This window comes from Mus caroli, chromosome X, assembly GCF_900094665.2.
Source record: "Mus caroli chromosome X, CAROLI_EIJ_v1.1, whole genome shotgun sequence".
Taxonomy (NCBI): domain Eukaryota; kingdom Metazoa; phylum Chordata; class Mammalia; order Rodentia; family Muridae; genus Mus; species Mus caroli.
The window spans coordinates 94962827-94989200 of NC_034589.1; the positions used below are offsets into that span (position 1 = coordinate 94962827).

Sequence of the window (26374 nt, forward strand, 5' to 3'; positions counted from 1 at the left end):
CAATTTTATTCGATATTAGAATGGCTACTCCAGCTTGTTTCTTCGGACCATTTGCTTGGAAAATTGTTTTCCAGCCTTTCATTCTGAGGTAGTGTCTGTCTTTTTCCCTGAGATGGGTTTCCTGTAAGCAGCAAAATGTTGGGTCCTGTTTGTGTAGCTAGTTTGTTAGTCTATGTCTTTTTTTTTTATATGTAAGTACACTGTAGCTGTTTTCAGACACTCTAGAAGATGGCATCAGATCTCGTTACAGATGGTTGTGAGCCACCTTGTGGTTGCTGGGATTTGAACTCAGGACCTTTGGAAGAGCTGTCGGCACTCTTAACAGCTGAACCATCTCACCAGCTCCCAGTCTATGTCTTTTTATTGGGGANTTGAGTCCATTGATATTAAGAGATATTAAGGAAAAGTAATTGTTGCTTCCTATTATTATTGTTGTTAGAGTTGGCATTTTGTTCTTGTGGTTGTCTTCTTTTAGGTTTGTTGAAGGATTACTTTCTTGCTTTTTCTAGGGCGTACTTTCATATTGAAGCTTTATAAGGTAAAAAGAGGTGTGCGTGCGTGTATGTGATGTCCTTGTGTTTTGGCTCGTGTAGCATTTTGTTGTTAATTGTTGTGAAACTTTTGGTGTTCCAGGTTTCACATTCCTTCTTTGGTAACATATTGATGTAATCCCTTTCTGGAAGTTGTCTAACTATTTTTAAGACTTTATTGAGATTTTATGGGTGTAGCTTCTGCAGTTCTTAGCAGGTACAGTCTCACAGCAAACTTCCTGATCCTGTCTCTTACGAGCTTTCCACACTCTGTTCCATGGTGTTCCCTGAGCCTTCCATGCAAGAGTGTTTTGTAGATGAATCTGTTGGCACTGACTGGCCTCCGCAACTCTGCAGTTCCATGGGCTGTGGTTTTCTATAATGGTCTCTGTCTGTTACAAAGAGAAGTTTTCCTTGAAGAGAGTTAAGAAAAACCCAGGGGGCATCAACCCTACCCAAAGAACTACCGTTAGCTAAGGGATGCTGAGAGTGGGAGAAATAGTCTTCCCCAGGGAAGAGCACACCAAGTGGTTATCCAGCACCAAGTGGTCAGCCTTGAAACCATATATATGAGTAACATGCAGACTGAGCATGTACTATATAGGAATATATATGTGTATACATATACATATATGCATGCAACAGCAATCAGTGAAAAAACAGACTATAAATTTAAGAGAAAGGGGGTTATGTGGGAGGGTTTGAAAGAAGGAAATAGAAAAGATAAATGGTATAATTTTACAATAATTTCAAAATAAAAGAGAAAGAATTTACTGAGTTTATCCCAATATTTGTGAGGCAGAGGTAGTTGGATCTCAGTGCGGTTGAGGCCAGCCTGGTCTACATATCAAGTTCCAAGCCACCCAAGGCTACATAGTGAGACTTTGTCTCAATTGTTTTTTTGTTTTTGTTTTTCTTTTTTTATTCAAGAGCTAGAGAGTTGGGCCAGCAGTTAAAAGTACTCATTGCTCTTGGAAAGGATCCAGGATTGGTTCCAGTTCTAAGAGATCCAATGACTTTTCCTGGCTTCTGCTGGCACCAGGAATGCATGTACAGGCAAACACATACAATAAAAGTAAATACATCTTTTAAATTAGTTCACTCAAACCTTATGGTTTAAGATCGCTGGCATAAATGGTGATAAAAGTTTGGAAAAGGCAAAGACTGAAGAAAAGGGATACCGGGACCTTTTCAGCATCTATCTTAACCTTTTGTTACATTTGCAAATAAACATTTCTTGAGGCAAAGGGTGTGCTTCCAAAAGCGAAGAACAATTGAAGTTTAGAAAATGGTGTAAGATTTTATATAATTGTTGGAGAATGACTAGCACAAAGAAGATTACCACCACCTCTAATTCTGCTTAAATATATCTGAAACATCATATATAAGAAAACCTTGTGAGTTGCCCCAAAATTATGATGATGTAAGGTCCAAAAAGTATACTAGAGCCAAAATTTACAACCTCTGAAAATAAGGGCTCAGGGGAGCAGTGTTTGTGGGCACGGTGACTTTGGAGGATTTTATACTTCTCATTTCTGAGCTCTGAGATCATGAAGGCTGAAGGAATGAACTTAATACAGTAAACCATCCTCACTGAAGATCTGGCAATATAGCTTCTGCCCTGGTGTGCCTGCAGGCAGCTCTGTTAGTGGTGACTGTCTCAGAGGAACTCTGTAGAATTGCTGTCTGCCACTAAAATGCATTTGGCATACACAGTTGAGAGAGTGCTAAAGATTGTCACAGGCTGATAAAGTTCTTGGCTTCCATCCACCATCATCGTTAAGCAGAGTAAATCCTGTTCCCCAAGGCTCCTGCTGGATGCTTGAATCACAGTTTTCCTTCTCTATTGTCTGAAGGCCCTCCCAGTTACTTACTTTTTAAAATACACAATGTATCCCCATGGCTTTTATTAGGGCTCACAACAGTAAAAGCAAAGTGTTTCAAATATAAGTACATGTGCCCTTCATTCGGAATTAAAATCATTTTTATTTTAAGTGACAGGTGAACACCCCATTTTCAGTTATGAAAGCCGCCATTGTTCCTGGACTTTCCTCCTGGGGCTTTACGTACCAAGCTGTACCCTTAAAATACAATTCAAACTTTTGCTGCAGTAACCTGTGAGGAAATTCAGGCAGTCATTTCTGTTCCTGCAGAATCGAGTACTATTTTTATTTTTTGTCTATGTCCCCTCCTCCAAAACAAGAGTTCACAAAAAGTATTTTGCAAGCCCTTTCCAAGCACAGACTTCATTTTGGAAGGCTCTGCTGTTTAGTGTAAATGAAGTACCCTGCTTTTGATCCCATGACCTTGAGTTAATAGTACCTTTTACTTAAAGAGGTTCTAAGTTACAGCCTTAGATTGGGCAAAGAAGAGGAGATAAAGGACGGTTAGACTGAAATACATCCCATTGCTACATATTTATACACTTGGGATTGTGAAACCAGAATCAGTCTATGATGATACCATGATCATGCATCACCATAGCCAGAAGCTGAAATGTTGGCACTGTAAAATTTCACTGGGCCAAAAGCCATATAGTTTGATCTTGACCCTCTTTTAGGTGCCAGGAAAAGTCTTTAGGCTGAATGTGTTGTTGACTGTTGTAATCCTAGATCTTGGGACATGGGGGAAGGAGGACAGTGAGTTTGAGAGTAGCTACATTGAGTCCCAGGCGCCTGAGCCTACATTGCAAGTGGCCCTTTCAAAAGGGGGTGGGGGGTGGGGAAAGAAGACAGTGTTAAAAACCCTTATAATCTATGATAGCTATGTAAATAAATATGCTGAAATTTGAACATGGGAGAGAAGAAAGGGCAACCATTAGGCAATCCTAGATTGGTGTTTCATTTTTAAAGGACTTAGTGTGCCCTACACGTGGAGACTTGCCAATGCTGTACATAAGGATGAGTGTGTGGAAACACTGCTGCTTCCTGTGAGTTCTCTTTGATCCTCACTGGCTAGAGACTTCAGAGCAGAACAAGGGAAATGCTTTACAAATAGCACTCACGAAAGGAGCATCTCCTGACCTTTAAGATACCAAGATTGCAACAGCTATGTGTTGTTTCACACGACTGATATAGATGCTGCAGGTTTTACCTCTACATTCCTTCATTGCGATTAAGCCATCAAGTCTTTCACCTCTGAACTCCTTTACCACATGACTTCCCAAGAACAAACCTTTGTTTCTAAGGTTTCCGAATCACTGGTGCAGAAGCAGTGATGTATATGTTACAGTGCCAAGTAGTGCGTAAACTTCAGTGATGAGAACAGCCTGCTCAGAGGATCATCTAGAAACAGATTTCTCTTAATAAGTAGTTTTCGTTTACCTTCCTAGGTGTTTGTTCCAGTGTCCAAAAGGCTTAGCCATTCTCGAGGAGGGGACTTAGCCTCCTAAGGTGCTTATTTGCTCTTTCCTCTCCTACTCACTCCCCGCAGTACCTTCATATGTGAGCAGAGGTCATAGGACATTTGTGTGACTTGATGAGTACATGTTTGTCCCTGGCATACTCATTAGGACATTGATTTCCTTGTGGAATGAGAGCTTCCCATCTTGACTGGCTGTAAACCAGTCAATACCAGCGATTGATTCCGCCCACTTTCCTGATGCACTGTGGTTCTTTTATGTTTGGTTTTTGATGGTATGTCTACAGGGAGTGGCTGGGCTTGTACATCAATGGAGAGACTCAGTGAGAGAACCATAAAGCTAAAGAGCAGCCATCTATGATATGGATTCAATTTTGATCTGTTAGAATGGTTAAATGTTTCACTCTGGTTCAGTGATCTTTGACTTCTTACCATGAGACCTTACTGTTTCCCTCAGAGACTACATAATCACCCTTTCGAAAAAAGGACTCTTGAGGGGTGGGAAATGGAGACACATAAAACTGTTAGGGTATCTGTGACTATAAAACCTGTTCAGGACCATAAATGACTTCTGTGTATACTTCTAAAATACCAACTTTTAAAATCAAATAACAAGTATAAAATATTTTGTAAATTTCACTTTGGTATTTTTTTTCCTAAATCTAAACTTTTGTGTGTGTGTGTGTGGCTACAGGATGAAGCTGCTGCTTGCATGACTGCAACCATTGATACTGCAGGGGAAGCAGACACTGTAAGTAATTGACCCCCTTGTGTGGAACCTGGGACTCTCTCTGCTGATTCTGGGCTTCCTCTAATTGATCAATCATTCAACTCTAGAGAGGATCTGTGATCGGTATGATTATTCATAGAACCCTCTAGAAATCCTGAAAGCTTTCAAATAAATCTCAGTTTCATAATACTTCAGGCAAGGATGGGCTGTGTTTCTAACTGGTAATGAGCGCTGAGACTCCTCAGCAGCATCACGTTTCATGACTCAGTCTGACTTGCTTATTTTCTATTAGGTGCTAGTTCTGCATCAGCTACCCAATAAGTTAAAACAAGGAAGGAACAAGTTAGGTAATGATGACAAAGTCAGAAAAGCATTGCAGGAGAATGCTTTCTAAATGTGCTGTGCTATGGACGGGGCGACCATGGGCTAAAAGAAAAGGAGGAAAGTGTTTTGAGTGTTCACAGATCACAGGGATAGCTAAGGTGCACCTGCTGTTGACTTTGACTGAAGGTCACACAATAAGGGAAAAAAATGAAGGGTTAGTCAGTGGCTTGCTTGAAGCCGTCTTTTCCCCCTGAAACAAGTGAGTATTAGGAGTTTTCTTGTCCAGAATGAAGCAAGGTAGGAGATAAATTAGGTAATAAAAGTCAGCTGTGTCAGAATAAATGACTCTTCCATTTCCAAAGTGACATTTCCAGTGTCCTCTCCTCTTTAGGGGCCTCTTGGGATGAAAGGAGAGTAAGGACTGTTTGTCAAGATTAGTATAGGGGAGAGCAAGGGAACTTGTGCATGTTAGAGAGAATTCTAAGAGCAAGAGAATAAGCTCCATAGTTCATTTCACCGGTTTCAGCCAATAGCATAGAAGAAGAAGAAGAAGAAGAAGAAGAAGAAGCCACAGTAGTAAAAGAACACGGTATTGCTGATGGAAAAACAGCTCTGGGGAGTGAAGTAGTACCTAAGGAACTCCAGCTTCTTGCTTCTCTTACAAATGTGTATAGGGGGTGGGCAGATTTATTAGAATGATTTATAGGCTGTGGTCCAACTAATCTAATAACAGTTGCCTATATACGTTAAGGTTCAAGCATCCAGTAGTTGGTTAGTTCACAAGGCTGGATGTCTCAGCTGGTCTTCAGTATATCCCAGAATCCTGAGGAAGTAGACTCTAGTGTCAAGGAAGGAATGGCCTTGCTAGCGAGGACAAGAGCCAGCAGGCAAAGACAGCAAGCTTCCTTCTTCCATGTCCTTTATATACACTTCCAGCAGAGGGCGGGACCCATTTCATTTTAGAGGTGGGTCTTCCCACTTTAAATGATCCAGTTAAGCCCCACCCCCCGACTGGAAAGAGAGGCCCATTGGACTTGCAAACTTTATATGCCCCAATACAGGGGAATGCCAGGGCCAAAAGAATGGGAATGGGTGGGTAGGGAAGTGGGGGGGGGTTGTGGGACTTTTGGGATAGCATTGGAAATGTAATTGAGGAAAATACGTAAAAAAAAAAAAAAAGCCCCATCCCCCGAAAAAATCCTTCACAGGTGTGCCCAGTGATTTTTAGGTTTTAGTTAATTCCAGACGTAGTCAAATTGGCAAGCAAGAGTAGCTGTCACAACATCATTATGTCTCTTTTTCAGCAAGTGCAAAGCAGCCCAGATACCAGCAGGTCTTCTGATGCTTTCAGCACTCAGCATGCCCTACGCCAAGCTCAGATGTCCAAGGAGCTGATTGAGTTGAATAAAGCACTTGCACTGAAGGAAGCCCTAGCTAAGAAGATGACTCAGAATGACAACCAACTCCAGCCCATTCAGTTCCAGTACCAGGTAAAGTGTTTTCTGTTTTCTAGGTCAGCAGTTGGTCATGTGTCCCATCATTGGCTGATGGGAAGCAGACATGCACAGCACTTTTGGTAATGAAAACATAAGTGTTCCCCATTGTCTGTTTCCAGTGTTGCTCTAAAGAAGTACATGCTGACCTTAAGTTTTCTCCCTCTGGCGACTCGGGATTTTTTTTTCTGTCCCCAGGTAGTAGCATTTCTTCTCACAATGCTAGGCTTGTTATATTTTCTTAGCTACTGTCACTTCCCTCCAGTTTCTTTCTTCAGAGCCCTTAATCAGAGCCTGGATCTCTGGAGTTCAGTCTGCTTCCCTTGCCACCTCTCTCCTGTTTCCTAAACCCTTGTCCTTGTATTCTACTCTCTAGATTTCCTTCCCCTTCCAGTGACTGCTTTTATTTGCTTACTAGTTCCTAAGGTCTTTTTGATGCTCTGAATTGTTCTTGCTATAGAAAGCTTTTTATGACTGCAGTGTTTGTATCAAAGGCTAGGAATTACAGCTTATCAAAGCTTTATTCTTCCTGCTTTGCCTCGTTTCTCCACATTTTCTTTCTTTTGTATGTTTCATCCTCTCTTTTGCTTAAGACACTTTCTTCAGATCTCTGGTGATGTTTGGCTCTCTGTACAAATGTAAGAGATGGGGGAACTAAACGCCACTAGGAAGTTTCCCAGGCACAGATTCTCCTGGGTTCCTTATTTACCCTACAGAACTCCCCTCTTCTCTGCCTGGAGCTGTGTGGGCAGCGTGGTGGAAAGCTGCGGTCTCTCTGCTCACACAGGATGTTATTTCATACATGACGGCAGCATAACCCCTCGTGTCTTCGTTAGCTGGATCTGGGTTGGCCATCCAGCCTGAAAGTACCATCACTACAGAAAGGCAGCTTTTACTCTTCCTGGCCTTCCAAGATACAAGCTAGCTTGTTGCTGGTTGGCGTTCATCCAGTAGGAACCATAGTTTAACTTTTTCCACTCTGGAAGGCAGTCACTGTTTCTCTTTTCCCAGAGGCTGTTGATATGTCTTCACTACTGACTGCTTACTCTTCATGCTTGTTAAAGTACACAACTTTTTGTGTCATTCTAGTAGGATTACAGGTTAACTATGTAGGTCAGTTACCTCTGTTTTCAAGGCATACAGTGCAGCCTTTCCAGGCCAATGTGTTTGGACTTTTCCAGGATCAATAAAAGATTACTACGAAGTCTCTCTTCTTGTCTTTGTTTGTTTGTTTTTATTTATTCACTTTACATCCAACTCACTGCCCCTCTCCCAGTCCCTTCTCTGAGTAGCTGGGGGCCCCTGGGTATCCTCCCACTCTGACACTTCAAGTCTCCATGAGGCTAGGCCCATCCTCTCCCACTGCTTTGTCTGCCTTGTCTAGTCTCTCTTCTTATACTACCCAGAAACGGGAAACAAGTTCCTCCAGAGTTTTTCCTACTCTATAAGGAAGTATAAATAATGAGGTGTACCTGTTGATACAATAATAATAGCTAGTCTTTTCCCCCTAAGAACCAAGAAAATAGACGTTTAATGAAAAGTAATACCTTTGAATCACGTGGAAATCATCACCTCTCTAAGAAATATTGTCCGTTTTCCAGTTTTTTAAAAAATACTTGCATATGTGTGAATCGCTACGCTCTTGCAGAGGTCGGAAGAGCACTTCATGGACTGGTTCTTTCTCTCTTCACATGGCTTTCATACATAGCAAGTGCTATCATCTAGTGAACCAGCTTAAGTCCAGTCCAAGGTTTTCATTTCTAAGCAGTATTTCTCTACTATGTTGTGTGTGTGTGTGTGTGTGTGTGTGTGTGTGTGTGTGTAAAGTTAAATATGTAATGTATACATATGTAAATAGGGAAATATCTGGAAGATAAAAAGCTATGCTTCCTTCTGAAAAGACGAGGCTAGATGTTGGCAGGGCTGAGGCAATCAATGTGTTTTATCTTCTATACGGGTTACTTGGATTTTTTTTTTATAGGAAGAGAGTCATAATTAAATATAAATGCATACGCATGTACTTTTTATTTTCTTTTATTACCAACCAGTTTAAATATGCAGGGTAATTATGAAGCAATGCTATTGACTTATATTGGTTATGCTTGGCCTGATGTTTAGAAAACAGCTCTAGCAAGTTTAGAAATCTTCTCAATACAGCACCCACCTGCCTTTGCTGCTTTCTGCCAATCCTGTCCTGACCCTGAACCTTCGTGTAACTCAGGTGCTCAGCCACTCATTTTGTCAATTTTCTTTGGTTTTGGTTATGAGGATGAGCTAGAATCTGGCCAATGGGGTATTTTTTACACCTTAGAAAATATCTAAATTTCAGTTTCTAAAGTCATCACCTAAATTCATGTAGAACTGTGGTTGCTATTGAATTGGTAAGTTAGAAAGTTTTAAAATAAGAGTACTGAAGACTGAAGATACAGCTCAGTTGGTAGCATGCTTACTTAGCATGAATGAAACCCCAGGGTTGATCCCTGGCACCAGATAAACCAACTGGGTTTGGGAGTTTGAAATCCTAGCACTTTGAGGCCGAGACCAGAAGAGTAGAAGTTCAAGGTCAGCCTCAGCTACATAGGGAATTAATTCAAGGTCAGAAGAGACCTTGCCTCAAACAAAACAAAAAAACAAACAAGTTTATATAGCTCTTTAAGATTATAAAATGTCCTTACCATTTAATCCTGTTTTATCTTCTTAGCACCTATATGAAGTAATATTAGTGTAGAAAATATTGGTTTTTCACTTGTTTTTGAGATGGCTCTTGCTATATTGTCCAGTCTTGCCTCCAATTTCTGGGCTCACATGATTCGCCTGCCTCCTCCTCCTGAGTAGCTAGGACTGGAAGCATGCACCAGTATACCTGGCTCATATTATTTATAGAGGTAGAGAAACTTGAGAGAACCCAAGATGATTTCTAAATCTAATAATTCACTAGAAAGACTCAAAAGACTCAGCAAATACTCATACCCATAGTTAAGATTTATTATGGAAAGGGAACAAAGTAAAATCAGGAAGGAGAAAAAAGCCCATACGCCAACATGAGCTTCCAAAAATCCTCTCCCAGTGGAGTCACACAGAAGTTTTTTATTCTTCCATTTATGTAATTATATTTGAAATATTCTTTACCAGTACTGAAACCCCCTGACCCTAGGAATCCAGGGGTCAGTCATATAGACTTTCTTTGTCTAGTGCATACCATAATTGTATACCCCCTGAAAGAACCCAGCCATTCTGGGATAAATTGCAGTATTTACATAGTTTAATCATAAGTGAGCCACTGTTATCAGACAAGGAATGGCTCTACCAAAATCAGAATTTCCAGGCACAAGCAAAGAGCCAATCTTGCAAGGAGCCCTTTTTTATTGATAGTGGTCTTAGAACTACTATATTAATTCTTTCAGCATAGAAACTAGGGATAAAAGGAGTTTTCTCTGATATGCTTTGTATTATAGTAAATATTCAGATCCAGGCCTTTGAACTTCAAGTCCAAATATATATTGCTATCACACAACTTTATTCTCCATCAAGTCAAAAAGAAATCTTTTTAGTATACAATTGATATGATAAAATTTAATTCATAAAGCCAGATGTGGAGTCCCTGTAACCTTAGCCCTTAGGAAGCTAAAGCCTGAGCATAGCAAAGAGCCCAGCCTGTATAGTAAGACTCTGTTTGTTTAAAAAAAAAAGGAAGAGAACAAAGGAAGGAAAGGGGGGAAGGAAAAATAAATTAATAAAAGTAATTCAAGGTCATATACAACTTTAATCCAAACACTCAGGAGACAAAAGCAGGCTTAGCTTTCTGAGTTTGATGTCAGTTTGCAAGTTTCAGCCCAGCCAGAACTATATAATGAGACCATGTATCAATATAATAATAATAATAATAAATTATTTATGGTTCCTAGAGACAGAATGTTGCTGCAATTATCTTCCTGTTCTATATAATCTTTTCTTTTTCTCTGGCCTGTAATGTTTCTAGGATAATATTAAAAATCTAGAATCGGAAGTCCTCAGTCTACAGAGGGAAAAAGAAGAATTGGTTCTTGAACTTCAAACAGCAAAGAAGGATGCCAACCAAGCCAAGTAAGAATAAAGTCAATAAACACTAACTAGCCCCCTGCCATATGGAAGATGATTTTGAGAGACTAGAGAAATAGAACACCCATTCACTGCCCATAAACAATTTTAACATAGTAGATAAGGGAAAGAAACATAGATACAAGAAAAATTAAATAATTGAGACTTTACCTTTTTAAAACTTCTGTTTAATTATGGGGGGGGGGCAGTATGTGCACATGAGTGCAGGTGCCCGTGGAGACCCAAATGGTACAGGGTCCCCTGACAATGGAGTTACAAGTGGTTGTGACCTCAGGTCATCTGCAAGAACAGCATGTACTCTCCAGTCCTGTGCCATCTCTTCAGCCCCAGTAAACTAGCATCTCAGGAGGTCAAGAAAACAGTGCTATAATATGGCAAACAACTAGTGCTCAAATCACTCTTAGCAGTCACTAAGAATTATGTTAAGAGTAAGTGAAATTTAGAGTTCACAGACGGGCTGTGATCAAGGAAGGATTTATAAAAAGTTAAATGAAAGCTGACATTTGCAAAATAATGTCTAGACCTCCTAGACAATTTCTGTGCCCTGGCTTGTGAATATTATTAATGTTCAAGCTAATAATTAAAAATCAATGTAACCATCCCTTGATTAGGGCTGTATCCCTTGACTATAACAAAGACAATCAGAAGCCCCCTCCTTTAGACTTCTACCTTAGAAGGAGCCTAGCTTGCTCTTAGGATTATTTTTATTTTCTACTGACTCTAGCCCTTATGTTCTTCAGAGTGATGTTAAATGTTCTGTCTTCAACTTGCATCATCAGAATTATTCCTTACAACTAATGCAAAATGACTTCTTTTGGGCACTGAGTGATGAGACAAAGTATATTTGAAGCAGCTTATTGTTGTACATATTCAAAAATGTTTGTTGCTTTACTCTGATATGAAGCTCTCATTAGTGAGATAAGTTTGATTGGGTGGGTTAGAATCATTATTTTAAAGGTGGCTGTATATCAAGGTTACATATTTTAGAATAAACCATTTCATTCCTATCACACTTGTGTTTAGGTTGAGTGAGCGCCGTCGTAAACGTCTTCAGGAGCTGGAGGGTCAAATAGCTGATTTGAAAAAGAAACTACAAGAACAGTCCAAACTTCTGAAGCTGAAGGAATCCACAGAGCATACTGTCTCCAAGCTGAACCAGGAGATACGGGTAATAAACCCTCATCCTTGTTTTTACCACCTTAGAACTGCAAGCATAGGTGTTCCATTTAGAATCATGCTGAAGTGATTTCAGTCAAGAAGGTGGGAAGCGGGGCAATCATTTCAGGTGTAAAATTAGCCTCAAGTGTGGTATTCGAGGACATTGTGCTAGTCACTGTGTAGAATCTAAATTATTAAACTTGGCTTTGACCTTCCATCTCTTTTTTTTTTTTTTTTTGTATATAGAATTTTTATGTTAGACCAAAAGATTAAAATATGTTACTATTTTGCAGCCATGTTCTGATCATCTTCCATGATCACGTGACACAATTCTGTAAAGTAGCAGCAAGATTTCAGGCGTTTAGAGGACACTTTCCGTTATTGAGTGTTCAGCTTGGAACATCAGCAAGATGAATACAGCTTTTTGGCACTGAAATCATTAGAATATTAATAGCTGATAGTTGAATTTGTCCATCATCTTAGAAAATATTTCCTTGGATCCACCTTTAATCCCAGCACTCAGGATACAGAGGCATGTGGATTTTTGTGAATTCAAGGTCAACCTGATCTACATAGCATTCTCTGTTTGTTTGTTTGTCTGTTTGCATCCTAAGTGCTGCCCCCTCCACAGAACCCATCCCTCCTCCCTGCCCCCCCATAGAGTCCCTACCCTCATCTTCCCTCTCCTTCTCCCCTGAGAGTGTGCCCCATACCCTCAACCCCCCCGCGCCCCCCCCACACACACAGTTCTCAGATAGGTTAGGTACATCCTCTTTCCCTGGGGCCAAACAAGGCAGCCCTGTTGGGGAACTGAAGGCCAGTGGGAGTTGCATTGTGAAACACTGTCTCAAAAAAATTCTTTCTTTTTTAAGAGTCTGGAGAGATGACTCAGGGAATCCAAATTCCATTCCCAACACTCACATCAAGTGGTTCGCAACCTATCACTCCAGCTCCAGGGATCGAACACCTCACTAAGAGCATACACAGGCATGCGAGTGCACGCACAATCAAATATAAAATAAGTCTTTAAAAGGAAACAAAATACTTCCTTGAGATTCAGCTTAACTAAAGTAAATGTGGGACAGAACTCAGCTTTTTGGAATATTTCTCTTACTTTTCGAGTCTTCATTTGTACAGTCTATACTTAGCAAACCCCGTGTAAGTTTAGCAAGAGATAACCAACCTAATCATCGGCACTTGTTGGTGAGCTCAGCTTAGCTTCGACTTTTCCCTTTTTACTGTCCATCTGTACATCAGCCCAGAATAAAGTCACATGATTAATACACTGGTTTTGCTTGGTTTGGCTTAGTTTTGATTTGTTATTACAGATGATGAAAAACCAGCGAGTCCAGTTAATGCGTCAAATGAAAGAGGATGCTGAGAAGTTTAGGCAATGGAAGCAGCAAAAAGACAAAGAAGTAATCCAGCTAAAAGAACGGGTAAGTTAATTAAAGCTCCTCGGAGGCCCAGGGAATGAGCCTTCTCCGAGCTCCAGAAGTGTGACAGTCGGGAACTGAACAGCTTTCTATTGAGTGTCTACCATGGAAGAGGTACTGTTGATTAGGTCCTATGGACATTTTTCCGAGTAGTCAATGAGCTCTGTCCTTGAATAATGCCCGGTCTATGTAAGAAGAAGGCACAGTGTAAGCATGGCTTTCTTCAGTATATGGAATAAATAATTTAAGAATACTACAAAAAGAGGTGTTTGCTGCCAAGCCTGATGACTTGAGTGATTTTCCAGAGCCACATAAAGATGGAAGTATAGAATTGTCTCTACAGATTGGATTGTCCCTCTCGCCTTCACATATGTGCCATGGTACATATTTCCACACAATAGTAAGTAAGATAAAATAGTTTTAAAAAGAACAACACACAAGAAAATTATTCACTTCAGGAAAAACAAAAAGCAGTGAAGGGAAACCAGGAGCAGGAAGTGTGAGAGATAAAGCAGAAGGCAGAAGATGTGCACTGAAGCACATTGGTCACATTCAGTGTTGCTGTGGGACCATTTCTATGCAGGGACACTTCCTGCTGTCCAGTGATAGTGTGCTAACAGCAGAAAGATCTTACGAGCAATTCAGCCAGTTACAGATGCTTCTAACCCTAAATAATGAGAGACTGGTCAGGGGGAAAGTTGTAAAGAAACCACTGTCACCAGGGAATCCGTACTCCTGATGGTTGCTCATGGCGATATGGAGCTCAAGGAATCAGGGGAAAAAAAAAAAAAACAAAACCCTTGCTTTAGCAAAATCTTTTTTTAAAATACTATTTATTTAATTGGGCAGAGGGAAGAGGGCACCGACAGCCTGAGAAGTCAGGTTTCTCCTGGTATTATGTGGATTTCAGGAACTCAGGTCATCAGATTTGGTGGCAAGCACCTTTTCCTACTGAGCCATCTTGCCGAGCCAGCGAGGTTTGTAGCATAGCATTTTTCAGAAGGATTTTCTAAGTGTCTATATGTGTGTTTTTGTTGTTGTTTTGGGGTTTTTGGTGGGGAGGAATTGTTTTTGTTTTTGTTTTTTATTTTAGGCTTAACAATGAGCAGTTCAAAACCAAGCAAAACTATTTATATGTATTGTACTTGGGCAAAATATGAGAAGAAAGAGTGTGGTATATATAACACTTATGAAGACAAGTGAGCTATTTAGTGAAACACGTGCACTACACATAGAAACCACATGCATTATCACCCCATATTCACTGGAATTAAAATGTTTGTGGTAATATGTTAAAATCAGGATCCTCAAACATAACTAGTGGGATGTAAAATGGTCCAGCCACTACTTTTTTAACATTTATTTATCTGGTGTATGTGAAGATCAGAGGACAAGTTGCAGTCATATGCATGTGAGTCCCAGGAATCAAGCCCAGATATTTGAGCTTAGCAACAGGTGCCACGGTCCTCTGAGCCATCCTGCTGGTCTAACTAGTCCCTTTGAAAAATTGACCATCTGTTAAACAGAGTTATCATAAAATTCAGTGTGTTCTCTCTCTCTCTCTCTCTCTCTCTCTCTCTCACACACACACACACACACACACACACCCCTAGTTTAATCCTCAACACATACATACACAAAATCTTCACACACATCATACAAAAACCCATTTCACAAAACCCAACATTGTTTGATGATGATAAAAACAAACTTCAAAGATGATTTCCTGAATCTGACAAAGTCATGTATGAAAAACCTACTGCCAACATTAGGTTCTACTTAATGATAGAAAACAAAAACATCCCTTTGATCTACTCTCGTCCTTCTATTAACCATTCTCCCATTGGTTCTAGCCTGGAAAGTTGGTTGCAGACAACATGTTCAAATACATAGAAAATGCTAGAGGATGTACTAAAATATTTCTACTAAGGTATCAGTTGAGCAAAGTTGCAGGATACATAGTCAATATAAGAAAGTAAGTTGTAGGGATGGAGAGATGACTCAGTGGCTGAGCAAGTGCCTACTGCTCTTGAAGAGGACCCAGGTTCAGTTTCCAGCACTTACAGAACAACTCACAACTGCCTGTAACTCCAGTTCCAAGAAACCCAATGCCGCCTTCTCTCCTTCTCAGGGTCACGCATGTACGTGGTACACCCAAATTCACACAAGTGAACATATATGCACAATAAACAAACATTTAACACAGAAAAATTGCATTTCTGTATACATAAAAATAAGAAAAGCATCCAATTTGGAATAGCATCAATATGAATACTTAGGAGTAACTAGCAAAAGAATGTTTCAATTTTCACTCTGAAGACTACAAAACATTGAATTAAAAAACCCAATAAAAGAAAAGATATATCATATTCATGGGCAGAAAGATCTGATATTCTAAATATAGACTATCCCTGAGATGTTTGCAGATTCAACACAACTGTAGTCCAAATTTCAGTGATAAGATGCTTGCCTCACATGGGGCAGTCAGCAGCGTTAGGGAAAAACAAAACCCATCCGACTTTTTCACAGAAATTCACAAGCTAAAATCCTAAAATTCAAATGGAGTTGAAGAGTGATCAGAAAGAAATATGACTGTTAGTGCATAAACACAGACACATATCCGTGGCTTAGGATTGGTAATCAGTTGAGTGTCAGCATCGGGGATCGGACTTGGAGCCTTGCCCGTATTAAGTTCTACTGCTGAACTACATCCTCACCCCTGGTCTTACCTTTTTTTTTTTTAATTTAATTTTTAAGAAATTAGAAACTAAACTTTTAAAAAAATGAAATTTATTAATTACATTTATTCTTTAGAAATTTCATACACAACTACAGTGCATTTCCATCTTATTTACTCCTACCCACATTTCTTTACCTAATTCCTCCCTGATCCCCCTTCCTAGCCTGTTTTCTTTGTAATATATTTTCTTCTTCTTTTTTTTTTCCAACTCCAATCTCACTCAGTTGTACGGAATGGCCTGTCACTTGCCTTATCCCAACCCCTGGGTAGTTGTGGAATTACAGAAGTGTGACACCAGACCTGGTGACCCAGTTGATTTTCAGCAATGGTGCCAAGGCAATTCAAAGCAGCGGCTCTGCCACTGAGCTACATCACAAGGTTGCCAAGGCAATTCAATGAAGAAATTTCAATGAAGTCTTTTCAATGGGGAGGTGCTCAATACCCAACCAGCCTGAGCTGTTCTATAAGCCATAGGTCCCAGTGAGAGACTGTGTCTCAAAAGCAAAATAGATTGCTCCATATACATATGTATGCTCACACATCCTCACACAAATTCATTTGCATATACACAATATACACAAAGAACAATCTTTCCATCATATAATGCCAAGTCAAGCAGATAATCATGTACTAAAGTTGGGATGTGCCTTATAACATACATAAAATGAAATCAAGCCATATAAAAGTCTCTTTGTAACCCAGTGAGGTAGCTCAAGTGTCTCGCACTGTTAAGAGTTTGTTGGCTGGGGACCACAGAGTAGAACTCAAACAAGTTCCCCTCTGACCCCCATATATTAGACAAACATAAAAAGCCTTTGCACTATAAACAATATCAGCTTGAACATAGTACACAAAATGCTGTAAACAATACCAGCTTGAACATAGTACACAAAATGGTAGAAAGTATTCATAAGTCATAAAAATGGCAAGGAACTTGTAACCACTATATATATATAGTTATAGAATGAACAAAGCAGTAGAGTTCACACGAAAGGTAGTCATTGTCATTTGCCACCAGGAAAATGCAAATGGAAACCACAGTGACATACCATTTCACAACCACGAAGATAATTATTGTGGAAAGAAAAGACAAGGTTTGACAAGAATACAGAATTAGAAACATCATGTGTTTGCTGGTAGGATGGCAAAATGGTATAGCTGCTGTGACAAGGTTGGCAGTTAGGATAAAGAATGTAGAGGTACTGTATGACCCCGTGACTCCACTCCTTGTTCTGTCTACTGAGAAAGTCTAAAGGCATGCCCATGTAAAACCTGTATGTGTTAGGTTCGTAGGACATAGTGATATTTGCCAAAAATATGGGGACGAACTTGAGTATCAGTGAGTATGAAATGAAAATATGCATAGAGTAGAATGTTATGACCTTGAAAAGAAGTTTAGTACTGGCATATACTGCCATAATGGACAAACCTTGAAAATACTGTGCTAAGTGAAAAAAGCCATTAACAAATAATGATATGTTAATATAGGAAATGCCCAGAATTGGCATATTTATAGGCAGAAAATAGTAGGTCCAGTGACAGGGTTGTGGTGTCATAGGTAAAAAACATGAGATTTCTTTCTATGGAAATGAAAATGTGGCAACACTTGGATTATGGTGTTGATTTTTATATCAACTCTATGAATATGCCAAAAGCCGTGAATCATGCATCAGGTGATTAAATGATATCATGCATTAATTATCTCAGTAAAAGTGCTAAACAAAAGAAGAGGGCTTGTCTGTAAAGTACTACGTTAATACTTTACAATCATGGGTGTGCTGAATTGCCAAGAAACTCCATTTTTGTTATAACTAAATATAAATACAGAGAATCCCTTTATTTCACACAGAATGAAAGCACAAAGACTGAAAAGGGTGAGGCTGCTCAGTAAGGGGTACTGGGAGTGCTGATGATACTGAAGTTGTCAAAAGTAAGGACAAGAAAAAGAAGGATCACACTGGGTTAAATAGGCAAGAGTTTTCAGGCCAGCAGTGGGAAGTAATTCCAAGTAAAATGTAAGGACAACTAGAAGCACTACCATCGCTTCCAAGAAGCTTCGTGGTGGGGAGAGTGTTGCTTTGCCTGTGTCTCAACTAGTTCAGTCTCCTAGCTGTTTAATTCCCTTGGCCTCATACTAACGCATAACCTGTTAAAATAGGATTAACCACAATCCTTCAGTTATATTTGTACTCTGTTATAATGACATGTTGTTTATATTTGCTTGCAGTTTCTGTCTGTGGGAGTACTAACCAGGTCATCTTCACATCTACATCCCAGAACCTAGGGCTGTACCTATTATATAAATATCACATTCGTTTTATAAAATGAATAGCTGTCTTCTTTTCCCTGCTTCTCAGAATTAAATCTAAGACTTCATGCTTGGTGGCAAGCATTCTGCCACTAAGCTACAGTCCCCACTGGTGAAATTAATAGCTCTCTTTTAAATCAAAGCTTTTAATTTGTTGTGGATGCAGGATCATTTGAAGACTTCATTCCGTTTTTTAAACAGTTACATGTTATCATTTTCAGTATCAAATAATTTCAAAAGGTGAACTTAAAACCAGTGTACCTCATGCCCACATTTGCTTGCTACCAAGAATCGGCATGTTCAACTCTTTTTGTTATAGAAATTTTTTTCATGCAATAATCACCAACTCCATGCCCCCCCTCTCCCCCCCCTCTTTAGGAAACAAACAGGCCAGCAAAACAAGCCAGAATAATTTCTTTAAGTGCAAGAAATATGTACACAGAAACACACATACACACAAACTTAAAAACACAAAATTTGAAACTATCATATATATATAAGGGAAAAAACAGTAAGAAAATAATATGAGACAAAAAGTCTCCAAAAATACCCTTGAGTTCAACTGTGTTGGCTATCTCCTAAGAGTTCTTGTATGTACACTAGCAAATATATGACTAGAATGGCTGACCATGTCATCCAGATTGGGTAAACAACAAGTTGAACCAGAAATCTTAGTGGATTAGGAAGATAGGGAAAGGGCCAAGCAATCAGTGCGTGGTTGTTTGAAGCGGGTGAGATGCCCCAGTGTTTCATCTCTGAGCAGAGAGGATATATACAGAGTATGCTAGACTTGTTCAGAAACGAAAAGCTCCTTTCACTGGAGCTGTCCTAATTTTAGGTGTCTGGCTGTGTTGTCCTTTTTCCCAACTGCTGGGTTTTATGACCAATCGACTCATACAGTTGGAGATAAGAGTACTGATCTATTCATCAGATGACCTGAGTTCTAGCTCCGTCAATAACAACCTATGTGGATCAGGCAGTTCATGGGATGATCTTTGGTTCCTTTCAGATCTCACTTTCTATGGTAATATTTATAATTGACTTAAGTCTGAGAATTTGGCCACAGAACAATAAGCTGAGGAAGACAAGGATCTTTATGTATATGCAAACCTAGTTTCTAGAACTTTCAGTTCCTAACTCTGATAAAAGACGATAAAGGCAACTCATAGAATTGTACTAAGCCTTAAACATAAAGGACATCTGGGAAGGCTTCTTGGTTTAAGGATTTATTTTAGTTACCTGAACATCAGGTAAGATCTGATTTTTTTTTCTTTTTTTTGTTATCAGGATCGTAAAAGGCAATATGAGCTGCTCAAACTTGAAAGAAACTTTCAGAAACAGTCTAATGTGCTCAGACGTAAAACTGAGGAGGTAGGTAAGAAAAGCCAGTCTGCTGAGTCACAAGCACTGTCATCTTCATACTTAAACATGCTCGCAAAGTGTCTTAGGAAACGGGACATTAATAGTGGCTAGCAAAATTCATGAATCGTTTCCCCTGGTTGGTTTTGCTAGTGGATTTTGCTAGTGGATTCTTGGTTTCTGGTTTCTTTGGTTTTTTTCTGAAACCAGAACTTATGTAGTCCAGGCTGTCACTGAACTCATTATATAGCTAAGGCCGGCCTTAAACACCTAGTCCTGGACTCTACCTCCTAAGTGCTGGGATTATGAGCGTGCACTACCATGCAAGCTGAGTAAGTCCAAAATCTTGATCTCTTTTTATCTAGTATGGCCTGTGAACAAATAAAACCTGGGCTGAAAACTGTATCATTCAAATGTGAATTTTTCTTTCTAATATGGCTTTTTTTCTGACAAAAACAAAACAGACTACTGACAATACATGACATTCCCAGACAGCTTTAGCCTGTGGGATTTCCTTTCAATATACCTGTCCTCTTGCGCATTCTGAAGCAGTAGCTATTCATCAATTATCATGTCCATGGTAACTTAAAGCCTGGTTCCTTTAGGAATTGAAACCTAGAATTTGTTTGCTGAGATGCTACAAATTAAAATGTCCTTCAGCATAACCACTCGGCCTTTTGTATTTAGGCAGCAGCTGCCAACAAACGTCTTAAGGATGCTCTGCAAAAGCAAAAGGAGGTTGCAGAAAAACGCAAAGAGACTCAGAGCCGTGGGATGGAAAGCACTGCAGCTAGAATGAAGGTATGAACACCTTAAACTGCCATTCTCCTTCCATGCACTGGGAATAGGAAATAACTTTCCTCTGATTTAAAAGTAAATACAGAATTGGAAGGTCTGCCTGAAATCCTTATTTTCTAAAAGATACATCTTCAAAGTGCTGTCAAAGAACAAGCTGCCTGCGGATCCCGTTCCCCTAACTGGGCCTCCTTGTCTGGCCTCAGTGGGAGAGGATGTTCCTAGTCCTGCAGTGACTCAATGTGCAGGGTGGGTTGGTACCCAGGAGAGACCTCTCCCTTCTCAGAGCTGAAGGAGGGGTGATGGCAGAAGGGCCATATGGGAGAGAGACTGGGAAGAGAGGGGAGCTGAGATCAGGATGTAAAGTGAATGAATGAGTGAATGAATGAAAAAATAGATGGAAAAATAATAATTAAAAAATTTAGGATCAAAAAAATAAAGAGGAGAGAATTCTGTGTATCTCTGCCTGGCATAGCTTAGTTACTATTTTATTCTGGCATAATTGACATACAGTGAATGGTTTATATTTGAAGTAAACAGTTTAATGAGATGCTGGGTCACACCATCCCATGGACTGGGCTCTTAGACTGAATCCAGGGGAAGCAGGAAGCTGATGTGAGTATTCCTCTCTGCTCTCTGACATTCAGCACAGTGTGACCACCCACCTCCTCCTGCTGCCTTGGGGAGCTGGCTGCCATCAAACTGGGAAAAACAATGAACCATCCCTTAAGCTGCTCTTGTCAGGGCTTTAGTCAAAGCAATGAGAAAAGTAACCAGTGCATCATATGTGCCCTCTGGCTGGGTTCCGTCGCATACCTGTGACCCTCCCAGCATGTGGAAAGCTGAGCTGAGAAACAAGGAACTCCACGGAGAGCTCCAGTGGTTCCTACACACACACACACACACACACACACACAGAGAGAGAGAGAGAGAGAGAGAGAGAGAGAGAGAGAGAGAGAGAGGCACAAACACACATGGTAAGTTAATCTAAAATTAAAGGCAATTTAAATTTAAAAACCCCAAATATAACCAGGTGGTGGTGGCGCATGCCTCCAATCCCAGCACTGGGGAGACAGAAGCAGGCAGATCTCTGTGAGTTAAAGGCCAACCTGGACTATATAGTGAGTTTCAGGACACCCAGGGATATGCACAGGAAAACCCTATCTTGAAAAAGCAAAACAGATTTTTGGTCACTATAGGTTTTTTTAAAAACTTTTATAAGATGGAATTACATGGTTCCCTTATTCAGCATAGTTATTTTCACGTTCGTCCATATGATTACATAGCATAAATTACTTTTATTACTGAGAGATATCCCATTTGTTGTATTGATATGCCTTAACTTGTCGGATCACCTACTGGTGGTCATTTGAGTTCTTTCCAGTTTGGGCTATTACAGATACTGTGCTGAATATTCACATACTAAGTCTTATTTTACTTGCTTTTTGTTTCTTGTTTCTTTGGCTTTTTGTTTGTTTGTTTCCAGAAAGGCTCTCTCTATGTAGTCCTGCCTGTTCTAGAACTCACTATGTAGAACAGGCTGGCCTCAAACCCACAGAGGTGTAACTGTGTCTGCCTCCCAAGAGCTGGGATTAAAGGCATGCACCACCACACTCCCACACTCAGCCTGCTTGTGTGTGTGTGTGTGTGTGTGTGTGTGTGTGTGTGTGTGTGTGTTTTATTGTGTAAAGTATCCAAATATTTTCTCTTCCTTTGATTGACTTGTACTTTTTATAAAATTTGAATTCTTTTTATAACTTGGAAATATATCCAACAGATGACCTTGTGGTTTACAATTATTTTTCTTAGGCTGTGACTTTTTGTTTTGTTTTGTTTTTATTCATTTTAAATAGAATCTTTTGAATACCAAAGCTAGCTACTTACTTTTCTTTGTTGGACAGTCCTTGTGTATTCTTGGCTGGCCTCAAATTCACTGTGTAGCTATGGATGACCTTGAACTCTTGGTCTTCCTGCTTCTACCTCCCAAGTGCTAGAGTTATACTCCAGTTTCTCTTCAAATTGTGTAAATCTTTCACACCCAAGTTCCAGGATTACAGGCATGCAGCAGCATCCCCAAGGCAGGGTTTTAGTTGGTATCATTCAGTGTATTGATCCTTACTTTTTATGATTCATAGTCTTTGTGTTTGTTTGAAATCTTTAGTAAACTCAGGATTGCTAAGATTTCCTCCTTGAATTTTCTTCTTGAATTGTATATTTTTAATCATGGTACCTCTGTCAGAAATATATGCCTGCAACCTATTTGTAAATTCTATCACATTGATCTACATGCCTATTTTTTTTCTTTTTTTTATTACATCTTTTCCTCAATTACATTTCCAATGCTATCCCAAAATTCCCCCATACCCTCCCCCCTACTTCCCTACCCACCCATTCCCATTTTTTTGGCTCTGGCGTTCCCCTGTACTGGGGCATATAAAGTTTGCATGTCCAATGGGCCTCTCTTTCCAGTGATGGCCGACTAGGCCATCTTTTGATACATATGCAGCTAGAGTCAAGAGCTCCGGGGTACTGGTTAGTTCATAATGTTCTTCCACCCATAGGGTTGCGGATCCCTTTACATGCCTATTTTTATGCTACTACTAAAATGTCAAACACTATCCCTTGACTTTGAAAACATCAGATTGTGTAAGTCCTATAAGTCCTCCATTCTTTTTTCTTTTTAGAGAAACAAGTTCTCTGCATTTCTATCTGAAGTTCAGAATTGGCTTATAAATTTCTGACAAGTCTACTACAAGTTTGATTGGGATTACATAGGATTTATAGCTAAGATGTAAGAATATTAAGGGTTTTATCTAAATGAAGGGGACTGGAAAGATGGCTCAGTGGTTAAAAGCACTGGTTGTTCTTCCAGAGGACCCAGATTCAGTTCCCAGCACCCACATCTTAACCATCTGTAACTCTAAGCCAGGAGACAGACATCCTCTTCTTGCCCCAGCCAATACCAAGAAAACATGTGGTACACAGGCAGGCAAAGCACCCATATACATAAAAATAAATACTTTTTAATTAAAAATTGATTTTATTTTTTCAGGAGTTTCCCTTTATTAAAATAACCTATGGCTTGCATGCTTTAGCCTACTAGGAGGGCAAATAACATTTTTAACCCAGTTTATTTTATTAAAGCATAACTGACATTAATAACATAAAATGTGACTTCTTTCAAAGTGATGCATTTGAGAGTCATCTGTGTTGTTTGTCTCAATAGTTTGTTCTTTATTTGCATATCTATCTCTCTGAGTCACAATCTGTTGCATGGATTTACTATGGCTTGTTAATCCAGTCAGTTCTTAAGTGCTTTTGACTAACTTTTGTCTTTTTCTTTAGACAAAGGATGGTCTGGACTGGTAGTGTGGGCCCAGGCTGACTAGTCTCTAACTTGTGGCAGCCCTCCTGCTTCAGCCTCCATAGTGCTGGGAGTACAGTCACCAACTACCACACTCAACTAATAATTTTAAGTTGTATTAGTTTTTCCAGAGAAACAGAACCAATCTATGCAAAAGATTTATGACGATACGTGGCTCACATGGCCATGGAGGTCAAAAGGTCCATAGTGCTTCATCTGCAGGCTAGAGGTCCAGCGCACCAGTATCACAGTTCAGTCTAAGGCTGATAGCTTCGAAACCAGGAAGGAAACTGGTTGTGTAACTCTCGGTCACAGGCAAAGGCTTGAGAATCTGGGCGTGTTGATAGAAGTCCTGGAGTCCAAAGACCAAAGTGCTTGAAGCTCTCATGTCCCAGTTCCAGGAAAGTCAGGAATCCTTCTCTCTCTGTCACTTTTGTTCTAGCTGGGACTCCAGCCTGGTTGGGGTGGTAGCCATCCACACTGATGGTAAATCTTCCCGGCTGAGTCCACCCACTCACACCTAGTCTGTCTCCCTTGAAACCACCTTGACAGCTAGACTCAGGGGAGAAAAGACTGCACCTGTTCTTTAGCAAAGGAAGTCAAGTGAAATACAAAGTAAGCAGAAGGAAAAGATTGATAAAGACCAGAGGAGAAATTCATGAATGAGGTTTTTTTTTAATTGTTATTAATTTTGATAGGCCCTAGAACTTTGGAGAACTGAGGCAGCATAGTAATGAGCTGCATAGTAGCACCCTATTTCAAAAAGCATTACATTTAACTAAAATTTTTATGGTGAAATATACATAAACATCAAGTCTCTCATGATAACCATCTGTAAGAAAAGAGTTGGCTTTTTCATAAGCCCCTGGCTTTCCTGATCAAGAAAAAGTAAAAAACAAGTATAATTAACAAAAATTTCATAAGCTATATCACTGTTTATATATACATATATATGATTAATATATATGGTTAATATAAATATAAACACCAATATTTAAAGTTGAAAATGCACAGTTCGGCCTTGTATACCTTAAGTATGCTAACACATATTACCTAGAATTGGACAAAATCGTCTAACAAAAAGTCTGCTAAATGATTAAGATCTAATGAAATATATTAAATACAATACTGAAAATGAAAAACAAAATGTATAAGTATGAGACACAATAGGTATCTTGTGCATATGATGGGATGTGAAAACATATAACACAATATCAAAAAAGAATGCTAACTTCTGCTTCATAGCACGGTATGGAGCCATATTGTTGCCCCTTGTGAGACATGAGCCACGTGGGAGCTCTGGTATTCACTTCACCCAGCCAAGGTCTCTCATGTCTGTAATCCCAGCACTTGGGAAACAGAGGCAGGAGAATCATACCAAATTTGGGTTCAGCCTGTTCTACATACCGAGTTCCAAGCCTGCCAGGGCTACATATAGCAAGACTGTCTTGATGGAAAGAAAAGAGAGAGAATTAATTGGCTTCTTCATTTTTATGAAATTAACTTTTTTTTTTGTTTTGGTTTTTCAAGACAGGGTTTCTCTGTGTAGCCCTGGCTGTCCTGGAACTCACTCTGTAGACCAGGCTGGCCTCGAACTCAGAAATTCGCCTACCTCTGCCTCCCAAGTGCTGGGATTAAAGGTGTGCGCCACCACCTCCCAACTATGCATTTATTTTTGAAGTGTGTTTCTCATAAATAGCAAGTTGTTGCTTCAATTGTCTTTGTTGGCTTAAAGATGATTGTTTCACAGATATAGGTGCTTTGTATTGAGAATTATTTTCCCCCTCATGAAATGGGCCCTTTTATCCATGATAGGAGTCTTATCTAGGCATTCTACTTATCTGATACAAATGTGGCCTCTCCAACTTTCTTTTTATCACTAACTAATTACTATACTATAGCTTTGTCATCAGCCTAAATACTCTCAGGAATGATCACTGGGACTTTGAGGTAGTTGTTTGTTTACATGTCTTTACTAATACTTTGAGAATTTGGTATAATGTATTTGGATCATACACACCTTTCCCTTGCCATCTCCCATCAGACCCACCTCCAATTCCCTACCCAACCAACTTCATGTCCTTGTTTTTATTTTAACCCCAGCAGTCCAACTTGTGCTGCCCAAATACTCTGCTGTATGTCCATCCCTAGGGGTATGGTCTACCTAACAGGAGCTAAAGCACACGAACTCTTCATCACCTGATAGCTGTCCGTAGCACCAGGACTTTAAGCCCTCTTCCCACCCGCTAGAATTTTGTCTGGTTTGAATTTACACAGATCTTATTCCTTTGAGAGCTTTCTCCAACTCGAATTTGTGGTTTTTTGTTGGTTGGTTGATTGGTTATTTACCTGTTTGATTTGGTTGGTTGGTTTCCTTTTCCCTTTTTGGTATTCGGAGTTAAATTTTGAACGTGAGCTTACCAATAAGCTATGTCCAGCCTTCAAAGTTACTGTGTCTAAAAAGTCAATTAAAATAATTATATTTTTAAAGCCTTTCCATCTACTTTATTTATGCTTTATTTTATTTCATTATATTTAATGTGTGTGTGTGTGGCTGTTTGCACATGAGTGCAGATGTTTGAGGGAGGCCCAAGGCATAGATCCCTAGGAGCTTAAGTTACAGGTACTTACGAGCCACCTGACATAAGTACTGGGAACCAAATGTGGATCCTCTGCAGA

The 26374-nt window shown here is 39.7% G+C and overlaps 1 protein-coding gene across 1 annotated transcript in view; it reads left to right on the forward strand.

Annotated features, from left to right (window-relative positions):
* The window catches only part of Kif4a (kinesin family member 4A), a 102551-nt gene that overhangs the window by 60712 nt on the left and 15465 nt on the right, over positions 1 to 26374 (forward strand). The window contains exons 13-19 of the mRNA XM_021152906.2: positions 4585 to 4641; positions 6249 to 6434; positions 10417 to 10520; positions 11559 to 11703; positions 13022 to 13132; positions 19465 to 19548; positions 20224 to 20337. Of these exons, the coding sequence (XP_021008565.1) occupies positions 4585 to 4641; positions 6249 to 6434; positions 10417 to 10520; positions 11559 to 11703; positions 13022 to 13132; positions 19465 to 19548; positions 20224 to 20337 (801 nt within the window). The remainder of the gene's footprint in view (positions 1 to 4584; positions 4642 to 6248; positions 6435 to 10416; positions 10521 to 11558; positions 11704 to 13021; positions 13133 to 19464; positions 19549 to 20223; positions 20338 to 26374) is intronic.